At 32.5% G+C, this 21,930-nt stretch overlaps 1 protein-coding gene across 2 annotated transcripts in view; it reads left to right on the plus strand.

The window, feature by feature from the left end:
• Positions 1–21,930, plus strand: part of MDGA2 (MAM domain containing glycosylphosphatidylinositol anchor 2) — a 780,047-nt gene that overhangs the window by 495,059 nt on the left and 263,058 nt on the right. For both annotated transcript variants that reach the window (XM_079126024.1, XM_079126023.1), the window contains exons 4-5: positions 9,363–9,559; positions 18,503–18,635. In XM_079126024.1, the coding sequence (XP_078982150.1) occupies positions 9,363–9,559; positions 18,503–18,635 (330 nt within the window). The remainder of the gene's footprint in view (positions 1–9,362; positions 9,560–18,502; positions 18,636–21,930) is intronic.

The following is a 21,930-nucleotide window of genomic DNA, read 5'->3' on the forward strand; positions in this document are numbered from 1 at the left end:
GTTTCTCCTGAAAGAAATTAACTCGGAATAGGTACCAAGTGTTATGGAGTGCAACTTAATAACAGACCGATCACCACTGAGAAGTCCAAATTTGAGAGTCTTTATTAAGCTGCTGACTGTCTCATACAATGCCCCAAAAAATGGCTATTGGGAGAACAGCCCCAACCACAGGGTCGTAGGGGTTCTTATACCAAAAATCACATCAATCATAAGTGCTGTTGCTATGATTCAAAATTACAAACTAACATCATGAGATCATCAACAGAGGGGGAAGTGGGTCAAACTGACCCTTACCTAGGAACAAACTAAAGAATGGTTGCTAACATCCACACAATTACCGTTTACATGGTACATTGGTTAAGAGCAATAAAGGTCAAAGGAGAGCAATTTTTACTACGTAGGAGTTGCCATTGTATATTATTAAACATGTCATGCTAAGTAACTGATGATAGGTACAAAGGCGGGGTGTTCCCATGGGAGAAACTTATTTCCTACATAACATGGAGTCTCAGAGCAAAATGGAGTCTGTTTAGTCATTTCCCTTAGAGTCTGGCCTATAACATTCTTATGGAGCCAGATCTGTCAGCCCATCACACCAAGTAACAGGTCTATCACCATTAGTTGGGTTGGGTTTTGTATCATGTACATCTATATGTTGAAGTCATATAAGAAATTTTAAAAATACTTGTAAAATGAAACTAGGCAAGTAGATAATTATTTTAATGTACACAAAGAAAAATGTGTAAAAGTTCAGATTGTATTAGTACATTTCCCTTACCACTGTATCAAACCTAGGTTAAATTTTTCATGCTATAAATTCTTTTGGGAGACTTAATTCTTTCTGGAGTTAAGAAAGGTTTAAAAGGCATGCATCTTTTAAAATAATTTTATTAAAATGACTTTAATCTGTCAGTGTCTGATATATTTAATCAGCAAAAAAAAAAAAAAAAGAAAAAAGCAAAAGGTTTCCAGAAAATTATTTGTTATAAAGGAGTAGCTGCTGAACTTAAGGGTAAAAATTAATTTCCTGAGATCATGTTTATGATATATACATATCGTTATTCTTGCTGAAAACTGACACTTACCATATTAGTAACAGATAAGTCTTCCTTTATATAAACTTAGGAGGTCATTCTTGGGAATTTACGTGCATTACATTGGGTTTTAGGCATACAAACAAAACTAAAATATAGGTCCTATGCCCAAAGGGATATATTTTATGAAGACCATGAGTTATGCCATTAAAATATATTTGAAACCAATATTCACATATCAAATAATGTATTCAGTGATTTCTCTCACTTTTATGTGTGTAAAATTTGACCAGTGTTAAGAAAATAGAAATCATATATTTTTTATTTTGAAGAATATTTTGCCCATGTCATTGAGTATAATTTTTATAAATTTAAATTTCACACATATAGATTATCAAATTAGAAAAAAAAATTTTTTAAAAAGAAATATAGATATAATATCATCAATAATACCAAACAATGCAGTGTGAATTTATAAAATTATCAAGTCTATATAGCATTAATATTGACTATTGAATAAATACAGAGGCAGATTTCATATTTCTTGAACTATAAATAAAAACTAAAGGAAATTACACATTTTAATATTCAGGTCCTTGGATAAAACTGTGTATCAAGTACCTGTTTAAATTCTGGAAGTACTGGAATATATAGTCTCTCAAATGAGTACCTCTTAGGGAATTGTCCTCAGCCAGAAAGGGACACCTAGCCCAAGATCAAGCTTGCTTACCAGGACAAGTTCTAATCCAGTGGACTATCACTGTACTTTATAAGAAAGCTATTAAGGACAACTCTAAAATGTCTTCAACTCAAGAGCTCTGTCTAGGTCATCTGGAGTTTTTGTAGTAATGCATCACAATTTAATTCTTACCAGTGTATAATTCTACTCTTCATTTTTAAAAACCACAAGTTGATGTTCAGGGCACTTCTTAATAAATTTCATAAATTCATGTCTTCATCAATCAGATTTTCATAAAAATCCATTTTAGATGATCTGAGGAACTTGCTTCTAAAATAGAATTTCAAAGACACATCACTTAACTAACTATTGGGCTGACTACCAAGGCCCCCAGTAGGAACAGTAGGTGGACAGCACTGAAAACCCTTGAAAGTTAAAGTGGTGAATTGTTAAAACCTTTGCCTGTGGTGAACAAGGGTAGATTCCTGTGGAATGTAATGAAGTGTGAGCTCAATATCTCAGACTTTTGAGAAATTTAGGGGAAAGTAGCAATAGTAAGAACAATATAATTGGTTTCTTCTGGGTTACATTCATGCACAGTACAAAAACAATGAGTGTAATTAATCATCACTTGAAGGTGATATATGAGAATAAAGAAGCAAACTATAAAGAGATTCAATGTGTAACAAAGCTTCACAAAACTTTCTGTCCTAGGTGATGATGGTAGGTAGGTAGAGTGTGATTAGAGGAAGTATGTCACTGGGAGTGGGTCTTTGGGGTTTGCATTTTGTCCCTGGCACCCTACCCTCTCTCTGCCTTCTGACTGCCATGATGCCACAAATGGAACATCTTTCCTACACCATGCCCTCCTGCCAGGATGTTCTTCCTCACGTTGTGTCCAGAGTAATGGAGCTTCTGACCATGGACTAACCCTCCAAAACAATGAACCTGATATAAACTTTTCCTCCTTGAACTTGTTCTTGTTAGGTATTATGTTTACTATGAAGAAAAGCTAACACAGAAATTGGTACCAAAAGGTGAGGACATTGCTCTGACTAACTGAATCATGTGGTTCAGAAGCCTTTACAATTGATTTGTGGAAGGAGTTTGAAGAAGTTTAGAGATGCAGGCTGGAGAGATTTAGAATGTTATAAGCAGGATTTAATGGGTATTTCTGGTGTATGCTCAGAAGACCAGAATACCTATGGGAATGCAGACAGTAAAGACTATGCTCATGAAGGGGAATGAGGACTCTTTTGGGAATTGGACTAGAGGACCCACGTGTCATATTCTGGCAAAGAACTTGTATACATTCTGCCTATGTCCTGAGACTTTCTCTGAGGGTGTATTTAAAAGTGATTGACTAATTACTCTGGCAAAGGAAATGTCAAGGCAGCTCAGAATTCAGGTGGATATTGCTGGCAACTCTAATCCAGGTTTACAGTGAAAATCAGGAGGAAAAAGCAGAGTGGAAGAATTTGCAAAACTTGCAATTTGGCCAGAGTAGACACACGTATAAAATTGGGGCCATGGAAAGCATGGTTGCTGAAAATATCACCACCCCTAAAAAGAAGCTAAATATTTTTAAAGATAGTTTGACAGCATCTCTGGAATCAGCAAGACCACATGTATCACAAGCTCAAGAATGTAGAATGCAAACCTCCTTTGAGTAGAGACCCTGGCTGCTTGTCACTTACATGGGAGTACCCAGGAAGTTGTTTCTCCAAGATTCATTTCACTGTATTCGGTTACCTGGGCACTCACAGGCAATTTCAGTCATAGTCCAAGGGAACCCAGCTATTGTTCCAGCTGGTGGCACACCTTGACATTGTCTATGTGGTGCTGGTGCTTTAGGAATGCAGAATTCTGGTGTTAGGGGTTCACAGATGCTTCCACCAAAACTTTAAAAGAAGGTTTAGGCAGCCAGTAAAAGTGTAACAGGACCAGAATCTCTGTGGGTAGCCCCTGAGAAGATGACGCATGAAGCTTTGTGAATGAAACTGAAGTTGGTGTGCAGACCCCTAAGATATAGAGATGCAAATAACATGGAACAAATGCTGGCTGTGGAAGAAGCCCCCAAAGAGAAAGACCATGTGTACTGCAACCAGCAAGGTCAAAGGGGTAAGACAGTCTCAGTCCTCTGAATATCACAACTCACTGTTACATGCCCAGAGGCTGGACTTAAAGCTCAAGGACCTAGTGTCTTTCTGACAGGTTTTAGTCTTACTTTGGACAGGTCCCTTCTTTCTATGCCCCTATTTCTCCCCTTTGAAATGGGAATGTTTATTCTGTGCCTTCATAGTTTAGAAACTGATAACTAGATTTTTGACTTTTTGCAGGGGATCACAGCCAATAATTTGTCTTGAATATCAGAGGAGACTTTGGAATTGAACATTTTCACAATGATGGGACTATTAAGATTATGGGGACTCTTAAAGATGGACTAAATACATTTGCATTGTGAGATGGGCATAAACTTGGAGTAGAATGTTGTGGTTTGGATATGGTGTGCCCCTCAAAACTCATGATTAGATTATAAGAGATAGAACTAATCTGTGAGTTAATCTATTTGATGGATTAATAATTTGAAAGAAGTACTATACTGGACAATCATTCTGGGAAGGTAGGGTGTGGCTGGAGGAAGTAGGTCACTAGGGGTCTGTCCCTAATGTTACCCAGTACCTCACCATTTTTTGGCTTCCCAGGTGACATGAGCCAAGTGTATTTCTCTGCCATGCCCTTCTACCATTATATTGTGCCTTGCCTCAGGCCCAGAGCAATGGAGTCTGCTGACCATGTACTGAGACCTCTGAAACTCTGAGCCCAAAATTAAACTTTTTCTAAGATGTCCCTGTCAGGTATTTTGATCACAGTGATGAAAAGCTGATTAACATAAGTTTATTTATATTGGAACATTATAGCATGAAATAGGATTTAACATCTTTGGAATATGGAAACTTGGAGAAATTCATGGTCCCCACTAAATGAATTATAAATGCCAGAAATGCTCTGTGGACGTATAAAAAAAAAGGTAAAAGACTCAGATTTATAGATTTGAGCTTGCTAGAGTGAATGTATCAGGTCACATGCAGAAATATCATCATCTCACTCTATTGGAATGGTGTAGAGGACATTCCATTGAAATAATGAGGATGTGCTGATAACTGAGACATGAGAATCATTAAGAAGCTCAGTGATGACCGTCCTCTGTAGAAAAATATTGATGGACAGGAAATGCTATTACATAATTGGGCTCTCTGCTTGTGACAGTATCTCAAAATAATAGAGGCTAGGAGTTTAGTTGTCATATGCAAGCTGGGCACAATTATCTTAATGAACAGCTAGTTTGCATCCACAACTCTAGATTTACAAACATATATGAAGACAGCTAATAGGACACATCATTCCTAGGGACAAATTACATGGACAGCTAACAAAGTATTACATAATCTATACAATTAAAACAAATCAAAGAGACATGATCAGGATACTGAGCATAGTCATTTAATAACTCATGATTCCTTTCCCAATTTCTGAAGCTGAGGCAATTTTCATACCTTGAACTCATTGACTGAGGGGCAACTGAATCACTGGAAAGAACCTTGGAACACCACTCTAAGTATATGCAGTAATGTCCTAAGTTCTTTCTATAGAAAGCATACATCCATTCATGGGTACAGTCAAAAACTAGGGAAAGGGTACTCATGAAACATTTTGAGGACTGTCATACACAGGATCCAAGTTGACCTTGAAATCTAGGATTCTGCAGTGGGCATGATGCCATAGGATTTTCTTGTCATTGCATATTTTCCATCATCTAAAAATTCTAACTTAAGAGAATAATAGAATGGTCTTTTTAAAGGACAACTGAATCTTGCAGATTTAATATCTGGTGAGGAAAGGGTGCTATCCTCCGTGATGTAGTTAAGTCCTAAACCAATGACCATTATTATAGGAAGTTTTCTTCTTTTTCTGTAGGATATGTAGGTCCAAGAACCAAGGAGTGACCTCATTTACTACCATCATATCCAATGACCCACTTGGGGAATCTGTGCTTCTCTTCCCGCAACTCTGGGCACTTCCAGTTTAGCAGTCTCAATTCCCAGAAAGGGAAAAAGCTTTTATTAAATGACACAGCAGATCCCCATTTATCTTTAAACCATGGCTATTACTCAGTTACTCTAGGTTCCTGTTTCACAAAGCAGTAGACAAGAAGAGTGACTATCCTTGCAGGAATATGCGGTCTATAGGAGCTGCTGCTGGTAGGACCATTGTTACATAGTGAAGCAGTGAAGAATGTATATAACATCCTGTTGATACACTGAGTCATTTGTTGTTATTTCTTTGACTGGTTTTGGTGATAAACCAATCAGTGTGTGAACATGGCCTGAGAAAGATGTGCTGACCAAAATTTCAAATTTCTCAGTGACAAAGCTCCTGTGACCCCACTAGGCCAGCTACATACAGCACAAGATATACTATCCCAACATGTGAGCAATCTAGAATGCTAATAATAGAAGGAAATGTTGACTATTATCCCATCAAAATACTTTCTGAAAGTCTTCCCAGGAAAGGAGACTGACCGGAATCCTATACTAGTTTTTCCTAGATAGAATCATCACACCTAACAGATGGATTGGAGTGAAATGTTGCAGTGCACCTGCCAGATCCACTCCTTAGCCCTTATTCATCCAGCTTCTGGGATAAATAGGCTGTTAACTAAGTTACTTTATAGAAATTGTCCTGTAGAGATTCCCTTTCCAATGTTCTATCCACTTGTGGGGAGCACCACAAATTGAATAACCAGTTGATTTAAGAAGAGGTAGATTTGTAAAGGCTTAGACCCCTTGTCTCAGGTTAGGACAACTCTGAGGTCACTGCACAGATCCAAATCTTTTTCCAGAGCTAATCAGACACGTTTTGCAACTGTAGTGCAGTTTAACCCTCCTCCTGCCCAATCCTCCTTCCTTCACTCAGTCACAATGTTGACCTAGAAAGTACTAGCCAATATATTTGCTGTATACATATCTCTATTGTCTCTTTTCCCAGAATATGACCTAAGACAAATACACATATTCAGTATATATTTAGGAATATATAAGATGTATATTCAAATATATTTTAGGACCTATATATGTAGGTAAACTATATCTCACATTTGTCTAAAACAAATCTTGTTTAGCCAATAGTTTTTAATTCTAAAGAGAAAAAATTAACAAGAATTTTGTGAAGTAGAAATTCCTAAACATGAATGAATCTGACAGATGACTTAGCCAATAGAATTTTCAGTAAGCTGTTGTCACAGGATTTGATTCTCAAAAGTTCAGTGACCCAAAATTCATCCATGCCAGGGAGGAGAATATTTAGCAATTGTTGTTGACTGAGCCTCTTGACACCACTGCTTACCTGGAAAAGAGGTAAGGAGACATCAATAAATAGATGTTGGAAAGTGTAGTACTGTTAACTACCTGAAACCCTAGGAGAGTCACTATTGTTAATCAGCCAGTTGTAGATCAGCTAGCTAATTCTCTTTTGTTCCTGAGCTTTCTGTTTTGTTTGTAAGAATTCTGTATTTTAAGAATTTTTTCTTAAAATATCATGCAGTTCATGTCTTCTAACAAAGAACCTACCACTAAATAAAATTATGTTTTGAACTAGAAAGAAAAATTGTTTATAATCAGTTTACACTACATTTTTTCATGTCACTAAGGCTGAACTCAAGTAATTTACTGTAGGACTTGATTTATATATGAAGAGGTAATCAGTAAGTCAGTGAATATTTGGTAAATTTGAAAAACCTATATAAATCTCAAAATTATTCTGGAATCCCTAAATATCCCCATGTATTAATACCAGGCAGCAGATATCCCTGTACAGCTAATAGAGTGTATTTAAGTTGAAAGTCTTAAGTTTTACCAAAACGCAGCAGTTGTTCTGTAAATTTGCACTACTATAATTAGAGAGTTTTGAGGTAGCCGTGAAAAGATGCTAATGTTGGAATTAAAAAAAAAAAAAAAAAACTTAAAATGTTGCAAAACTAGAAATCAAAGTATAGTACTGTCAAGTACTGAAAAAAATAGTTTTAGAAAGTGTGAAATTTTGCTTTCTTTGTTTTGATTCCATAGGGCAGCTATTACATCACTAGTTTTGTTGACTTTTTATTATTTTTTATGTCAAAAAGAATCTTTTCTAATGAGCAATGTCTTTTAATTATACAGGATAGCATGTACTCATATACTTTCTTATTCTTATGTTCATATAAATACTATAGTTTATTTTTCAGGTTTTCACATGAAAGTGCTTGTCATGTAGAAGTATTAGATAGCCTGAAGAAATGGGCAAGACCTATCTGTGCTTATTTATAATGCGAGTTGTGCACATTATGAATTGGTGAGATGAAAAAAATAATATGGTGTAAATGGGAGATATTTAAATACACCCTGATGACAACAAAAGTAAAGTAGTATAACAGTAAAAGCTAACTTTTGTTGGGCATTATGGGTTATCTCATTTGGGCCTGAATAATATGGTGCTGTTATTATTTTAATTTTATCAATAAGGAAATTTAAAATCATAAAAGTTAAATGACCTTTCATAATGATAAAGGTGAATGGGGACACGTGGGTAAAGGTATATTTGATAGCAAGTGTTTGCATTACCTGTCATAAGTTGATACTAGCACACGGAACTAAGTGCTTGTTATTGCTCTAAGAGGTGCACTTCTTAATTTCTTCTCTTAAGGAAAACAACCTGGGGTAAAAGTCTCACAAAAATAATAGTAGTTAGATTAATATATTACATATATTATTTTCAGTTCTAAATTGAGAACTGAAAAACTGTGACCCATTAGCCAAATGCCACCAGAGTACAGAAAGGACTTTCATCCTTCAATGATTTACCTACTGTCCTTGTGTACTGTCACACTATAGTGATAGAAGTGAGTAGTTAAGACAATGACCTTATGAACCACAAAGTCCAAGATATTTACAAATTGGTCTCTCCCAGAAAATGGTAAACCTGGTGGTGTATAGTCCTTTACAATACTTATAAAATTATACATAGATTTTTTTTCTAATATTCTGTGGTAGAAATATTAATGCCTCTTAATAGTAACATCTGTTAGCACATTTCAACCTAGCAATGAATGAAATGAAGGTAAAATTTAACAGTTAAATATTGTTATATAAAGATTATAATAATTTATAAACTTTTGATTTTCAATGTGTTATTAATAACTGGTTAAAGAAATAAATGACAGAGGCAATGGGACTACATGATACTGTTTTCTCTGTCACTATTGAGTCCTCTGGTTCATTGTGTTGTCTAAACTCTTGAATATGAGAGTTCTGACTTTTGATATCTCTCCTGGAATTCTGTTACATGTGGCTATTGGCAAAGAGCTGGAAATACACAAGGTCATTTGCACTGTCACAAAAAAATTGAGCACCTAAGAAATTACTGTCACATTATTTTACTTCTCTTCACTGGAAATTTCTTTGTAAATGAGTTCAATTAACGTAATGAAACAAATGAACCTACTGATAAGTAATATCAAGAATATGTATCTTTGTTTAGGTTGTAAACGTGCAGTGCTTTAAAAGCCATGCAATTCATCACATTGTCACTTGGTTGTTTTTATTTTATTCTAGATTTGGATGACCCAGTAGTAACTGTTCATCAAAGTATAGGAGAAGCTAAGGAACAGTTTTACTATGAAAGAACGGTGTTCCTCCGATGTGTTGCCAATTCCAATCCCCCTGTTCGGTATAGCTGGAGACGTGGCCAGGAGGTGTTACTACAAGGATCTGACAAAGGAGTTGAGATTTATGAACCCTTTTTTACCCAGGTAAGAATTAAGATCCAGTATTTCTATCCACTCTACTAGCACACTTACCTAAATCAGGAAGCATGCAATACTACAGCTCTTTGAAAAGACAGTTTTTCCAAATCTGTTCCTTTGAAAAATAATGTGTTTGTAAGACTACAGAACAGAAATATGCATACAACTTGATTTACATACAGTAATTTAATTTAAAAGGTCAACTTTTGAAAACTATTTTTAACTTACTGTATTGTAACTTGTATCTCTTTACCCATAACTTTACCTAGGTTTCACTATAAAGTATATAATTATAAATATCACTGATTTAATTGACTCATAGAGAAAATATTTCTTAAAATAAGATATTCTAATTTCCAAATTTGCAATGATAAACTTCTCAAGGAATGAAGGAATCTATCTAAAATATGTTTGGCTTTGGTTTTAGGAAAAATCTGTATTTAATTTCTTTGTTCATTTTCCTTTCTGATTTAGTTTAGGAATAGAGCCTTGATTATGTTAAAAATGACAATATCTAGTAAGTCATTAAAAGTTATTTAAGAAAAATTGAATCAATCTCATATAGAGTGAATAGAATATAAAACACTATATATATGTATCTTAATTATTTTCCCTCCTAAAATAAATTATTTTATTCATAATAAGATATAAATCATTTTTATTATATTTCTGCTTATTATGCTTGCATTTTTTATGTTTGCATTTATTTTATTCTTAGGTGTTATATATTATTGAACTATCTTTTTCCCATCAACTGCCATAAATACCTTATAATTTGAAAACTTTCCATGTTAACTTGTTTGTGTTAGAACATGCCTTAGTTCATTTTCTGCTGCTATAACAATATTATGAACTGGCCAATTTATAAAGAAAATATACTTATTTCTCACAGTTTTGGAGACTGGGAAGTCCAATATCAAGGTGCCATCTTTGATGAGGGCCTTTTTCCTGTGGGCTAACATGGATGGAGAGGATGAAGGAAAAGCTCACTCTTACAGCAAAACAACTTCTACAATTAACTTACCCACTCTTCAGTAACAGCACTAATTCATTTATGGGGATCAAGCCCCCACGGCATAATCACCTCCTAAAGGTCCTATCTCCCAGAACTGGCCCAGTATCAATTAGATTTCAACATCAGTTTTGGAATGGATGTTCAAATGATAGCAGAGAAATTCAATAATACTTTGTCTTCATGGGTCTGTAGCCTATGTACTCTATCACTTTATAATGTAAATAATATCAATTAGAATATCTGAAATCTACAATATACAATGTAAAAAGCTTTGCCTGAAACAAAGAGGTTATCTACACAACACTCTTCCTTTACTAACTTTATTGATATATAAAGAAAAATTGAACAGGGACTATTACACAAACCAACTATTGTCAAAATAGGGGTATACAATCCTGCATTTCATAGGAAACATTGACACCTACAGGTAATACAGAAGGAAGACAATGACTCCAAGGTCTCCCTCATGTGGAAACAGGACTGTGGTTGGCAGGAACAACAATTGGTATATACTGAGAACACTGTGCTGTGAAGCTGGGAGGACATACTGGGACAAAATTGCATAAGAATTCAGATGGATCATATAACTACTTTTTCTTTTAATGTTAGAAAATTAAATTTCTTTGAAGGATATTAGATTTTCAATAATAATGCTATTCAATAATAATGTCTTATTTTAATAAAAAGAACTTCTAAGACAATGAGATATCTCTATCTTGCATGCCCATTCAGACTAGGTTAATAACTATATCAATCTGGATTGAATATTTATTTTACAATCCTATTGAGTGACAAAATCTTGTTTATAACTTTTTATAGGTAATATTTCCAGAATGAAATTGGTTTGTGTTGCTGAGGCTGATATGAAATCATAAGCCTAAAAGAAATAATTATGCTTTTCATACCTCTACTCAATACTGAGAGACATAGGCAGCATATATTGCTATTTGTGTACCAGTTTATAATAAATTAGAGTTGTAAAAGTGAATCTAAACTGAAAGGCTTTATCATTTTGTAATATCTGAGGGTAATTATAAATAACTAAAATAGGTATTTTTAAAATGCCAATTTATTTTAAAAGTAGCTTGGAAATATTGCTTGAGGTAATGGATAATTTTTAACTAGAACAATGGTAACACTGGTAAGGTCACTAACTAATGTATAATGTACCTTTTATTTATTCATTTTCTTTAAAATATAGTTTTAAAAGTTTAAATATACTTGCTACAAATTATTTTGTTATTGTTCAATAAACATACTTAAATTTATAAATTGCATATTCTTTGCCATTTTTTAGAACTTTTGTGAAGATGCTCATAACATCTTCTTGTGTATTGTAATTATACCAACTAATTACATGACTGAACATATTTACATCAATTACATAATTAGTTATAATTAGACTAAATAGACTAATTATACAATTACACAATAATCAACTCAAAATTCCTTTTAAAAATCATGGAAATTCATATTCAGAAAGGTTCCCAGCATAACAGAATATCAACTTTATGTTATCCACAAAATAATATTAATGTTTTGTAATAAAGCAGGTATAATTGGTAAAGTTTAAATTCTTTATACATATACATAATTATATGTATATATTATATTTATATATACAATACGCATATTCTTCCATTTGATAATATGGATGGATAGATTGACATAATCATGCATATACATATATTTGTATTATCTGCTACATATTATATGCATTTTTAAAAATCTCCATAATTTCCTGAATGTGGTGAATTACATGATAAAGTTCAAATTATTTCATAATTCTGCCTATAATTATTTATATTTTTCAGTCCCTCTTGACATAATTTGTAAGTTAATCTCACTTGGAGACTATTTTACATGACTTTTATAGGTCCATGCCTTTTGATATGGAACCTTTAGACTACAAGAGTAATCATCTAAATTCATCCAGAACAGTTTTTTAATAACAGAACCATTGAGAAATAGTGGACCTGGAGGTTTTGCTCTCTCTCTTGTGTTCTCTTCTTGTATGCACACTTTGCTGCTCTGTTCTAAATAATAATTAACAAGATATTCATGTGCAGATCATTTTCCTTTATTAAGGCATAATTGTTGATCTTTGAGGACTGGAAATCATCTCAAAAGGTAGCCTGCATTCTCATTTTAAGGCTTAAATTCTCAATATTCTTAAGAATTTATTTCCTTTCTGTTTGGATGATCTAATTGCCAAAACCATTCCTCACCACAAAAATTCAAGTATATACTACATTTCAAGGACACATCTATTGCAAAAGTGACCTCTGAATTTTAGTGGGCAAACTTCCAGTTTTCCTGGATCAGATATACTTGATTATTTTATATATTTCTCTAGGGATTGCTTCCCTTTTATGGTATCTTGTCCATAAGTGGTTATTCAATTCTTCTGTGAATGGCCCTTGCCTCAGGTTCATAAATCCATCTTGTAGCCGTCTTTAATGTTCCTTTTGCATTCCTGTTATTAATATTAGACTCAAATGGTTCAAAACTATTTGCTGAAAATGTCCAAGACGAGGAATTGGCTTTATTGCTTTCTAACCTGTAGTTTTTACTGATTTGACAACATGTCAAACACAGCACAAATGACAGGGATTAGAGTTCAAAGGGAAATGCCCCATAAAATGGAAAAGGAAAAATCAATATAAATATGTAATATAAATGCCAGAAAACATATACATATATATTCAAATATTGCTAATATAAATAAACAAAAATATTAATTCAGAAAACAAAAACATAGAGGAAGAACACACTGAGATTGACTCAGAGGTAACAGCTTTTGTGTTGAAAACTGTTTTGAAATAATGGCTATCAGGTAATACTCAAAATGACTGAATGGGGTATTTGTTATTTGATGGAGTAAATAATCATGTTAAGGTTGAAAATCAGGTTTAGAATAGTTACAAAAAAGAGAAGGTTAAATTTGGTGAGGTCCTTCTTGTTTCAACTCAAATATGACTTTCTTAGAGATGTTCCATCTGATCACACTTCCGTCTCTATCACCTTGTTTGATTTATTTGATATCATTTATGTTTATATACCACTTATACACCATTTCAAAATTATATGAAGATGAAGAAACAAAACTTTAGACCAGGTCACTCCTCCATTGCTTAATTAATTTTAATTCAGCAACTGGCTGTTCTTTAAACTTTGATAGGACATGTCACGGTCAGCATAACAACTAAAGCAATTAACTTTCTTTGCTGCATGAAGACTAGTCTGGTTGCAAAATACTTAATTATTAAGGTAAAGAAGAACTGTGGTTTTCCGTAGCAAGCAGCATTTACTTTAGCCAGAACATATACCCCAGAAATATTTGTTAAATCAATGGTTGATGATGGTCTGAGGCAAGTACCATGCCTGTGAGAGTGGAAAGGAAAAGTCATTTGTGAAAGAACATTGAAGAATCAAAAGCACTGTTGTCATTACATATGGAAGAGAAACACTCCAGAGTGAATGATAACATAAATTGTGAGTCTGAATGAGGGGGATTGATGGTGGTTTTCACTATCAATGTAACAACATCCAAAGAGAGAACTGATGGGAGGTGGCGGAGTCAGCAATGGACTAGGATAATGAACTCACTAAGTTTATATGATTTTGAAAATGCCCGTCAGATGGTTATCAGAGAATATGTGATGAGAGTGCAGGTCAAAGTAGAAATAGAGATATGGAGAAAGGTCAAAGAAAAACCCAGGAGGGAAAAGTTATCTGAAAAGGAGAAACAAACTATATTTATTCTTTGTTGGTGAAGTATGACGTGTCTGGATTTTTGGAGAAGACTGTGTAATTCTGGAAAAATAGATGTCAATAAATAGCTTTAAAAAAACCACCAAAGGGAATTAGAAAAGCAGAATAGGTTAACTTTACAGGTTAAGAATGGAAAAAAAAAAAAAAAAAAAGAAAGAAAAAAAGAAAAGAAAAAAGAAAAAGAAAATAACCTGGAAGAGAGCAAACACTAGCAAGTATTGCATATAAAATGACAGGAAAAAATAGGAAAATCTAGAATTGTTAATTACAATTCTATTGGTGATTTTTCCAAGTGTGATATTTTTCTTTTTCATTAGATTTTTTCATTTATCCACATGTAGGTGTTAATTGACACTATGATAATGGATTGGATTCTATGAGAAGTGTATTAGCACAAGATTGAAGATTTAAATTTGTAAATAGTGAAATGGAAATCAACCAAGGCATGAATAAATTATTGTGCTCATAACTGCCTATATATGAAGGATTGTTCAACTAGAAAAGATGATCTAAAATATGAAACATAAGTAGAGAAATTTGGAAGCATTAAGTAAAGATTTATTGAACTTTGAAAAAAATCATTAATGACATTATAATATAATATAGTTATAATGCAGTTTTGAAAAAGTAATATTCATAAAATATAAATTAAGAAAGAATCTGTCCATGAAAACAGAAACAAGATGTACTATGGAGTATAATTCACTCCATGTTGAGTATATTGACTTTGATTATACATCTAAATGATTGTGGTTATTGTATGTATTTTAGAATCATTACCAGTGTACTATTGCTTATAGAATTTGTACTGCATATACTAAAACTTTCAGAAACATTAGAGGTTGCTTCTTTTCAGAGTTAGAAGGAGTAATTATACATATAGTTATATGTAAATATTTAATTGCTTATATAGTATATTATTTCATTACTATCTATATATATATCCATATGTCATTTAAAGTTCTGTTGATTTACATTTAAGTTTTATTTCTTGTGGTAAGATTCAGTTTGCACCTGATTTATATTTTGTATTATCTGTGCAAATTTCTTTCCCAAACTAAAGTGTAATCTAGATAATTTGTTACTAAAATGATATAATCTTTTTCTTTTATTATATATACAAATTTCTATTGATCATTTAATATAATGACATTTTTCCCTAAGTGTCTAATCTCTGATTATATTTCTTTTATTTAACATCTATTGAATTCTTATCAGGTACCAACTAAGTAGTAAATTCTGCAGAAATAAATATGCACTAAGAAAAGTCCTGGGTAAAAGGTAATTAGAGTACTTTCAATTTTAAAAAACGTTGATTTAACAGAATCTTTTCTATGCTAACTCCTGTGTGTGGTACTCAGAATGCAACGCCGAGACCAAGCATACATAATCTATACTCCCTAGGTAGTTACTGGCAAAAGGAGGAGTCTAGCAATCCATTGCCCAAATAAATATAATACTGGTCAATTACAAAATGACAGGAATAAAACTCATAAACAGATTTCTCCAATATCAAAAAGTGAGGAAAGACTTACTTTTATAAGTTAGGAGTGTTATCATCCAAGAACTAGATGAAATTCATTAGGCATAGAAGTAAATAGTGTGCAGAAGGAGGACACTGGAAGTGATGTGCATTAGGCACTAAGAAAATGGAATAAGACCAGAGATGCAAGGAAAACGCAAATAATTTAGGGTTTGACATCATTTTAATAGCTATAGCATTTATTTGGAAGAACAATAGCAAGTAATTCATGTAATCTGGCAGGGAAATGGCATTGGTATGATCTGATTTCATACTTTAAAATGGTTGAAATAAAACAGTAACAATGTGAAATGATGGGTATGTTAATTCCCTTGACTGGGATAAAATATTCACAGCATATAAGTATATCAAAATATCAAGTTATATACCTTAAATATACAAAGTTTTTTATTTGTTAATTAGACCTCAATAAACATTTGGAAAAATCCTGGAAAACTGCAGTTCGTTGTCCTTAAGCTATAATAAGCACAATCAGGAGGGAAGTTTTTAGCTGAATATAGAGTTTAAACCATTACAATTAAAAATAAAAATAATTATTGAGACTGAACATGTTTAAAGGTCAATAAATAGATCTAGCTCTGAGAGAGATAATGAATATATTAATAAGAAGTTATAATCCAGTCTAAGATTCCAAGTTATTAAAGAAGTAAAAGTGGGCTTAGAGGAATAAATTTGAAGTTCAAATTAGGAAATGTTGAGTTTTGGGTGTCTCTGAAGCATCAAATGGAAATGCTGGTTCAAAAATTTGAGTAGTAAGAGATAAACATGTATCTGAAAATTAAGGGAGAATTCTGGAATAAGGATACAGACTTTGGAGAGGGCAGGAGAATGAGGCTTGTAGTAGAAATTCATCAGTCAAAACTAATCTGTCACCTAGGGAGATTTTATAGAGCAAGGTTAACGGTGTAACAGATAGAATCCCAGGGAATACCTAGTTAAGTTTTGAAAGTAAGAAAACCAAAAGGATCTATAGCAGTTAAGTGTCACAGAGGGAGGAGATGTATCATCTCATTCAAAAATTGTCTGAGTAACCTGACTTTAGTATAACATTTTATTTCAATGACTGTAAGCACATTTTTGTAAGCATTTTATATAATTAATTTACAAGAGCTCTGTAACATAAAAGGACATGTTTTTTAAATATAGTCTCAAAACAGTCTTCTTGTGTCTATTTGTGTGGTATACATTTATATTTGTGTGTGCAGAAAAAAATGCAACTTTTCCTAAAACAAACCATTCTTTTGTAATTTAGCAGGGAGACAATACAATCAGATTTTATATTTTAAAAAAGTGAAAAGAAACAGTAACTACGTGATTGGATGGGTATGCCAATTAACTTGATCATAGTGAATACTTCACAACGCGAAAAATAAAAGTTTATTGTTTATTCCATTGAGGAAAATGCTGAGGTGTGACTGACTTAAAGCCAAATTTTGAAAATGATTTGAAAGGATTACATCTACAATGGCATGTGTACAGCAATGGAGTTCGTTTAACACATTTGGAAAATTGTGTTCCCTGTGTCTGGCTAAGCTTTATTGCCAATGAACAGTTGTACCTTTTTGTATTAAATCACTAAATATTCCAGTTCTTCTTAATAGCACGTTAATTATTGCAAAGGACTTGACTAATTTGGGGGACTGGACTAATGTTACCCAAGTAGAGTGAAAACAATAACAGAAAAATAGCACATTGTCCTGCACAGATGTGATCTGAGAAAAGTTAATATTTTTAAAATTTTCCCAAATATGAAATTACTGGGACATTGTTTTGCTATTACCCTAAGTAAATTTTCTTATGAGAAGTACTGTTTAGAGATGTGCTAATGACTTTAGAAGGGAAAGAAATTTTAAAGAATCTAATTTGAACTGAGTCAGAGGATTTTTTTCTGATTTATTCTTTCTATTTTTTGAACAATTTCTTTCTAATGTTTTTCCATGGTCCTTCCTGGCCCATCGGGAGTATATGATGCTTCTGACCACTTGCCTGATTTGGGTCCCTCTACAGCTTCACAGATTTACCTGGAAGACCTAATGCTTGAGCTTCTGAACATAAAACACAGCAAGAACAAAAACAATAAAAACACAAATATTTCTTCCATACAGTTTTGATCTTTCGCCTAACATTGCTCCATTTACACAAAATATTAATGTATGTAAATTTAATTACCCATCATTAGATTTGCTTCATTAATTTTGTTCTAAAAACAGTATTAGCTCTTCTTCAGTGTCTTCTTTCATAATGCTTTATGTCGTGGTCTGCATAGATTGCGGTGTTTGTTGAATAAACTCGATTATTAAGTGTACTGTTCTGATCTTTGCATAATGATTTGCATAACTACCATCAGAAATAGATTTTTCTCCCCTGGGAAGTTAGTTTGCAAAGAAAATGTTATGAATTTTCATTGTAGTCTGTTAGTTTTTACCTCTAGGCATATTACAGCATTATTTTAAAATGCATTTTTTAAATTTTAAATTAGGGCATGCTCCTTAAGAAAATAAGACAATCTGCCATATTTTAACAATAATAATATAATTTAATACAACATAGTACCATTCTTTGCTTATTCATTCTGGTTACAATTGAATTTTCTAATGACCCTTTTCTACATTTTCAGGGTGAAACAAAGATATTAAAACTAAAGAATCTTCGACCTCAGGACTATGCTAATTACAGCTGCATTGCTTCAGTGAGGAATGTGTGTAATATACCTGATAAGATGGTGTCATTTAGACTTTCCAATAAGACAGGTATGGAACTCTCTGTTATATGTCTACTGTCTGTAACTAATTTTTAAAAGCATTCTTTGACCTTATAGATCAAATGTTTTCTATAATATTTGTAGAATAAGCACATTTTTTTTCCAGAAAAACCTGGGATATATGAAAAGATTTTGATAAATAAATATAAATTTTAATTGCAGTATGCTCTATGAAATGTGTTTATATATCAAACATACAAAATTATATTTCCTTAAAATGTGTTCGCAAATACCATAAGCAAGTCTATAGCCTCTTCACAGAGGCTTTTTGGAATATTAGATTTTTCATATACAAATTCATGATCTAATTTACTAGAAGTGTTTTGTGATTCCAAAGCTAAGTGAGAACCTTTTTTTTTTTCTGTGTTTCAAGTCAAGAAAGCTAAATGCTAATTTCAAATAGGTGTTTTAGGACAGTATTTTTGTAGGAAATGTCAAAACATTAGCATGGTTGCTACTCAAGTTAGCCTGTGTCTTATAATACAGACCTCAAAATAACTGCAAACAAATTATGAAGAGATTGCTAAAAGAAAGTGTAGAGAGCCCATGAATTAACAATCTTCTGTATATAAAGAATCATCTTCAACAAATCAGTATTTGTACTGGTTTTGAGAAAATCCAATTTTCAGTGGCAGTGATAATTTTTTCTTTTCAATATGTATATTAAAGAGTTTTAAAGATCCTTTTTTCATGGCTGTTTTTTTTTTGTGTGTGTGTCTAGGTCTAGATCTTGGTTCTGTCTCTTACTCGTTAAGTAAATTCCTTCACATCTTTTTGCTTTATTTCCTCATAAACTTATAAAGTAGTGGAAACAAATTAATGAGTTGATATGTCTAAAACATGTGAAATATAGTTTATTATTTCTTCCAAAAAAGAGCTGGTCAGAACTCTGATCCATTCATTTTGATGAAAAGATTAAACTTGTGATTTTATTGGAAGAAACAAAGCTCATACATTGAATTATCAACATGTTCCATTAAGTTTCTAAAATTTCTAAATGTTTAATATTTTTTCCATTCATTCATTTATTTATCAGAAACTCCTTGGGCCCCTATCATGAAATAATAGATGTAGGGATATTAACAAATTCGTAAATTACTTTAAACTGGATAATGTTCTATTAAGTAACATAAAGATCATTAGAAGAAAGTTATAAGAACAATGTGGGAAAAAGTAAACATTATAAATAATTATAGTATCATGTTGCAAAGAAATGAAAATGTAAAATTTTATTGCATATAAGACATAAAATTTAATCTCATGTCACTTTAAAGAAAGGAATAGGATATTGTGAAATAAAAATAAGACATTAACATATGAAAACTAGTTGGAATTGTGTTTCTCATTATGAAATGTATTGTGAACAATTATAACTAATTTTCTTATCTTTAATATATATTTAAAATACAGATGATGCAGAGAGAAAAAATAAAGTGGAAGAAGGTTCTTGGAATAGGTTAAGGCATTACAGTGGAATGACAACAGAAAAGTTTGACAAACTTACTTATGGTACAGCCTTCTTGAAGTGCTTTATTAACTTTTAAAGTCACGTTTATTATCTCAGTTTACCTTTATAATACTGAGATACAAACAGGAAAACATAAAAGATACTTAAAAGTCAAGTAGTCTTCTATCATCTGACATATAACTGTATAGCTGTCCTTTAGCAATAGAAGTATTCCTTTTAGGTTGTTCTGAGAATAAATGAAATTAGCATACACAAAAAATATTTAACACTAAGAGGTGTAATAAAATTCTACTTGGTATTTTTATATTATAAAAAATAAATGGTTTTATTATGACCACAAATTTGATCCTAATGTAAGATTAAATAGGAGACTAACCATTTCTTAATTTTCATACAGCTAGAGAAAATGAATTGAAAATCAAGCCACAGTGTTTTATTAGAAATAAATAAGGACTTTTAACTTTAAATTTGAATGGGGACGATTATCATGAAAAGTGACAGAACTCCTGAAGTCTTCTAAAGCATCTGTGTGATTTTAATTTTGAGGTGATTTTTAACAATCACCAGCTCAGAAAAAGAGTCTGGACTATCTTTATAGAGGGCACAGGTGTGCTGTAAAAACAAATGTTTTGTTTAACCTTTCACGATTCTGTTCCATTCTCAACTTTTTCTAGTTAATATATATCTACATTGTTCAAACAAGGAAAAACATCAATTTTTCTCCCCCATGAATTATTTGACAAAATTTTAGACTGATGTTCATTACAAAATTAGTTGTGGTAAATAATCGGTTTTAAAATTTAAGCAAGTATTTTTTTGACTCTCCAATATCTGCAATCAGACAGGCACATAACATGCCTAGTACTTTACATATTCAAACCAGGTTTGCTTCAGAACTTTTCCCATCTGGTTGTGCTGATAGTTGGAAGGGCTTGTGCATTTCAAATAGGTGAAATCATCAAGGTAACTCTCAAAGGGTACCAGGAATAAATTAAGCTTAGAGCATCTTCATGAAAACTGGTCTATAAACTGACAAGTAAGTAAAGGCTAGTTCATTGTTAAGTCACCATTGCCATAATTGGTGTGAAATCAGGTGCTCCTTAGGAATCTCATTATTATAAATCTCTAAGTGACATGGTATAATGTCCATATTTATTCTTATTTTATGTTGTTTTTGGTTCATTATAAAGATAACTATATATATAATACATAGTTATTATGTATAACTTTAATATTGGGGTTCATTTTGACATAATCATACATGCATGAAATATAATTTGTTCTACTTTGATCCCCAATACCTCCTCTTTCCTCCCAAAATGCCCACATTTTTCAGTCTTGGTTTGCAAAATATAAAGGAGAATGTGCACTTTATTGAGATGAAAAAAAAGTATATTATAAATATTGCAATATGTTTTGTTAACCTCCTCCATAAATTTATTTGTTTGTAAATGTGCTAGCTTTGGAAATGATTTTCATAAGGAAGATCAATTAATTGACTAATAAATAAACTTTTTATATAGAAAAGTTTTCACTGCAACATCTCCATAGTCAGTTTTTAATTGTAATCAGTAGATAGTACTTAGAAAACCAGTGTCTAAGAGTCATTTTAAAAGTTAGTGTCACCTATAGATGTCAATGTGTTTTCTTAACTTCTCACTATGAATTGGCATTGTAGCTCATAAGTTTAGGTCAGCTGAGGAGAGTGTCCAATAATTTGTGGGCCCCATTGATTGCCTGACACTCAGAATTTATCTCCTGTCACAGAAGTGTCAATATGCATCATACCTTATCTAATATCTAAAGCTTATCATGA

This window comes from Sciurus vulgaris (assembly GCF_902686455.1).
Source record: "Sciurus vulgaris genome assembly, chromosome: 2".
NCBI classification, from domain to species: domain Eukaryota; kingdom Metazoa; phylum Chordata; class Mammalia; order Rodentia; family Sciuridae; genus Sciurus; species Sciurus vulgaris.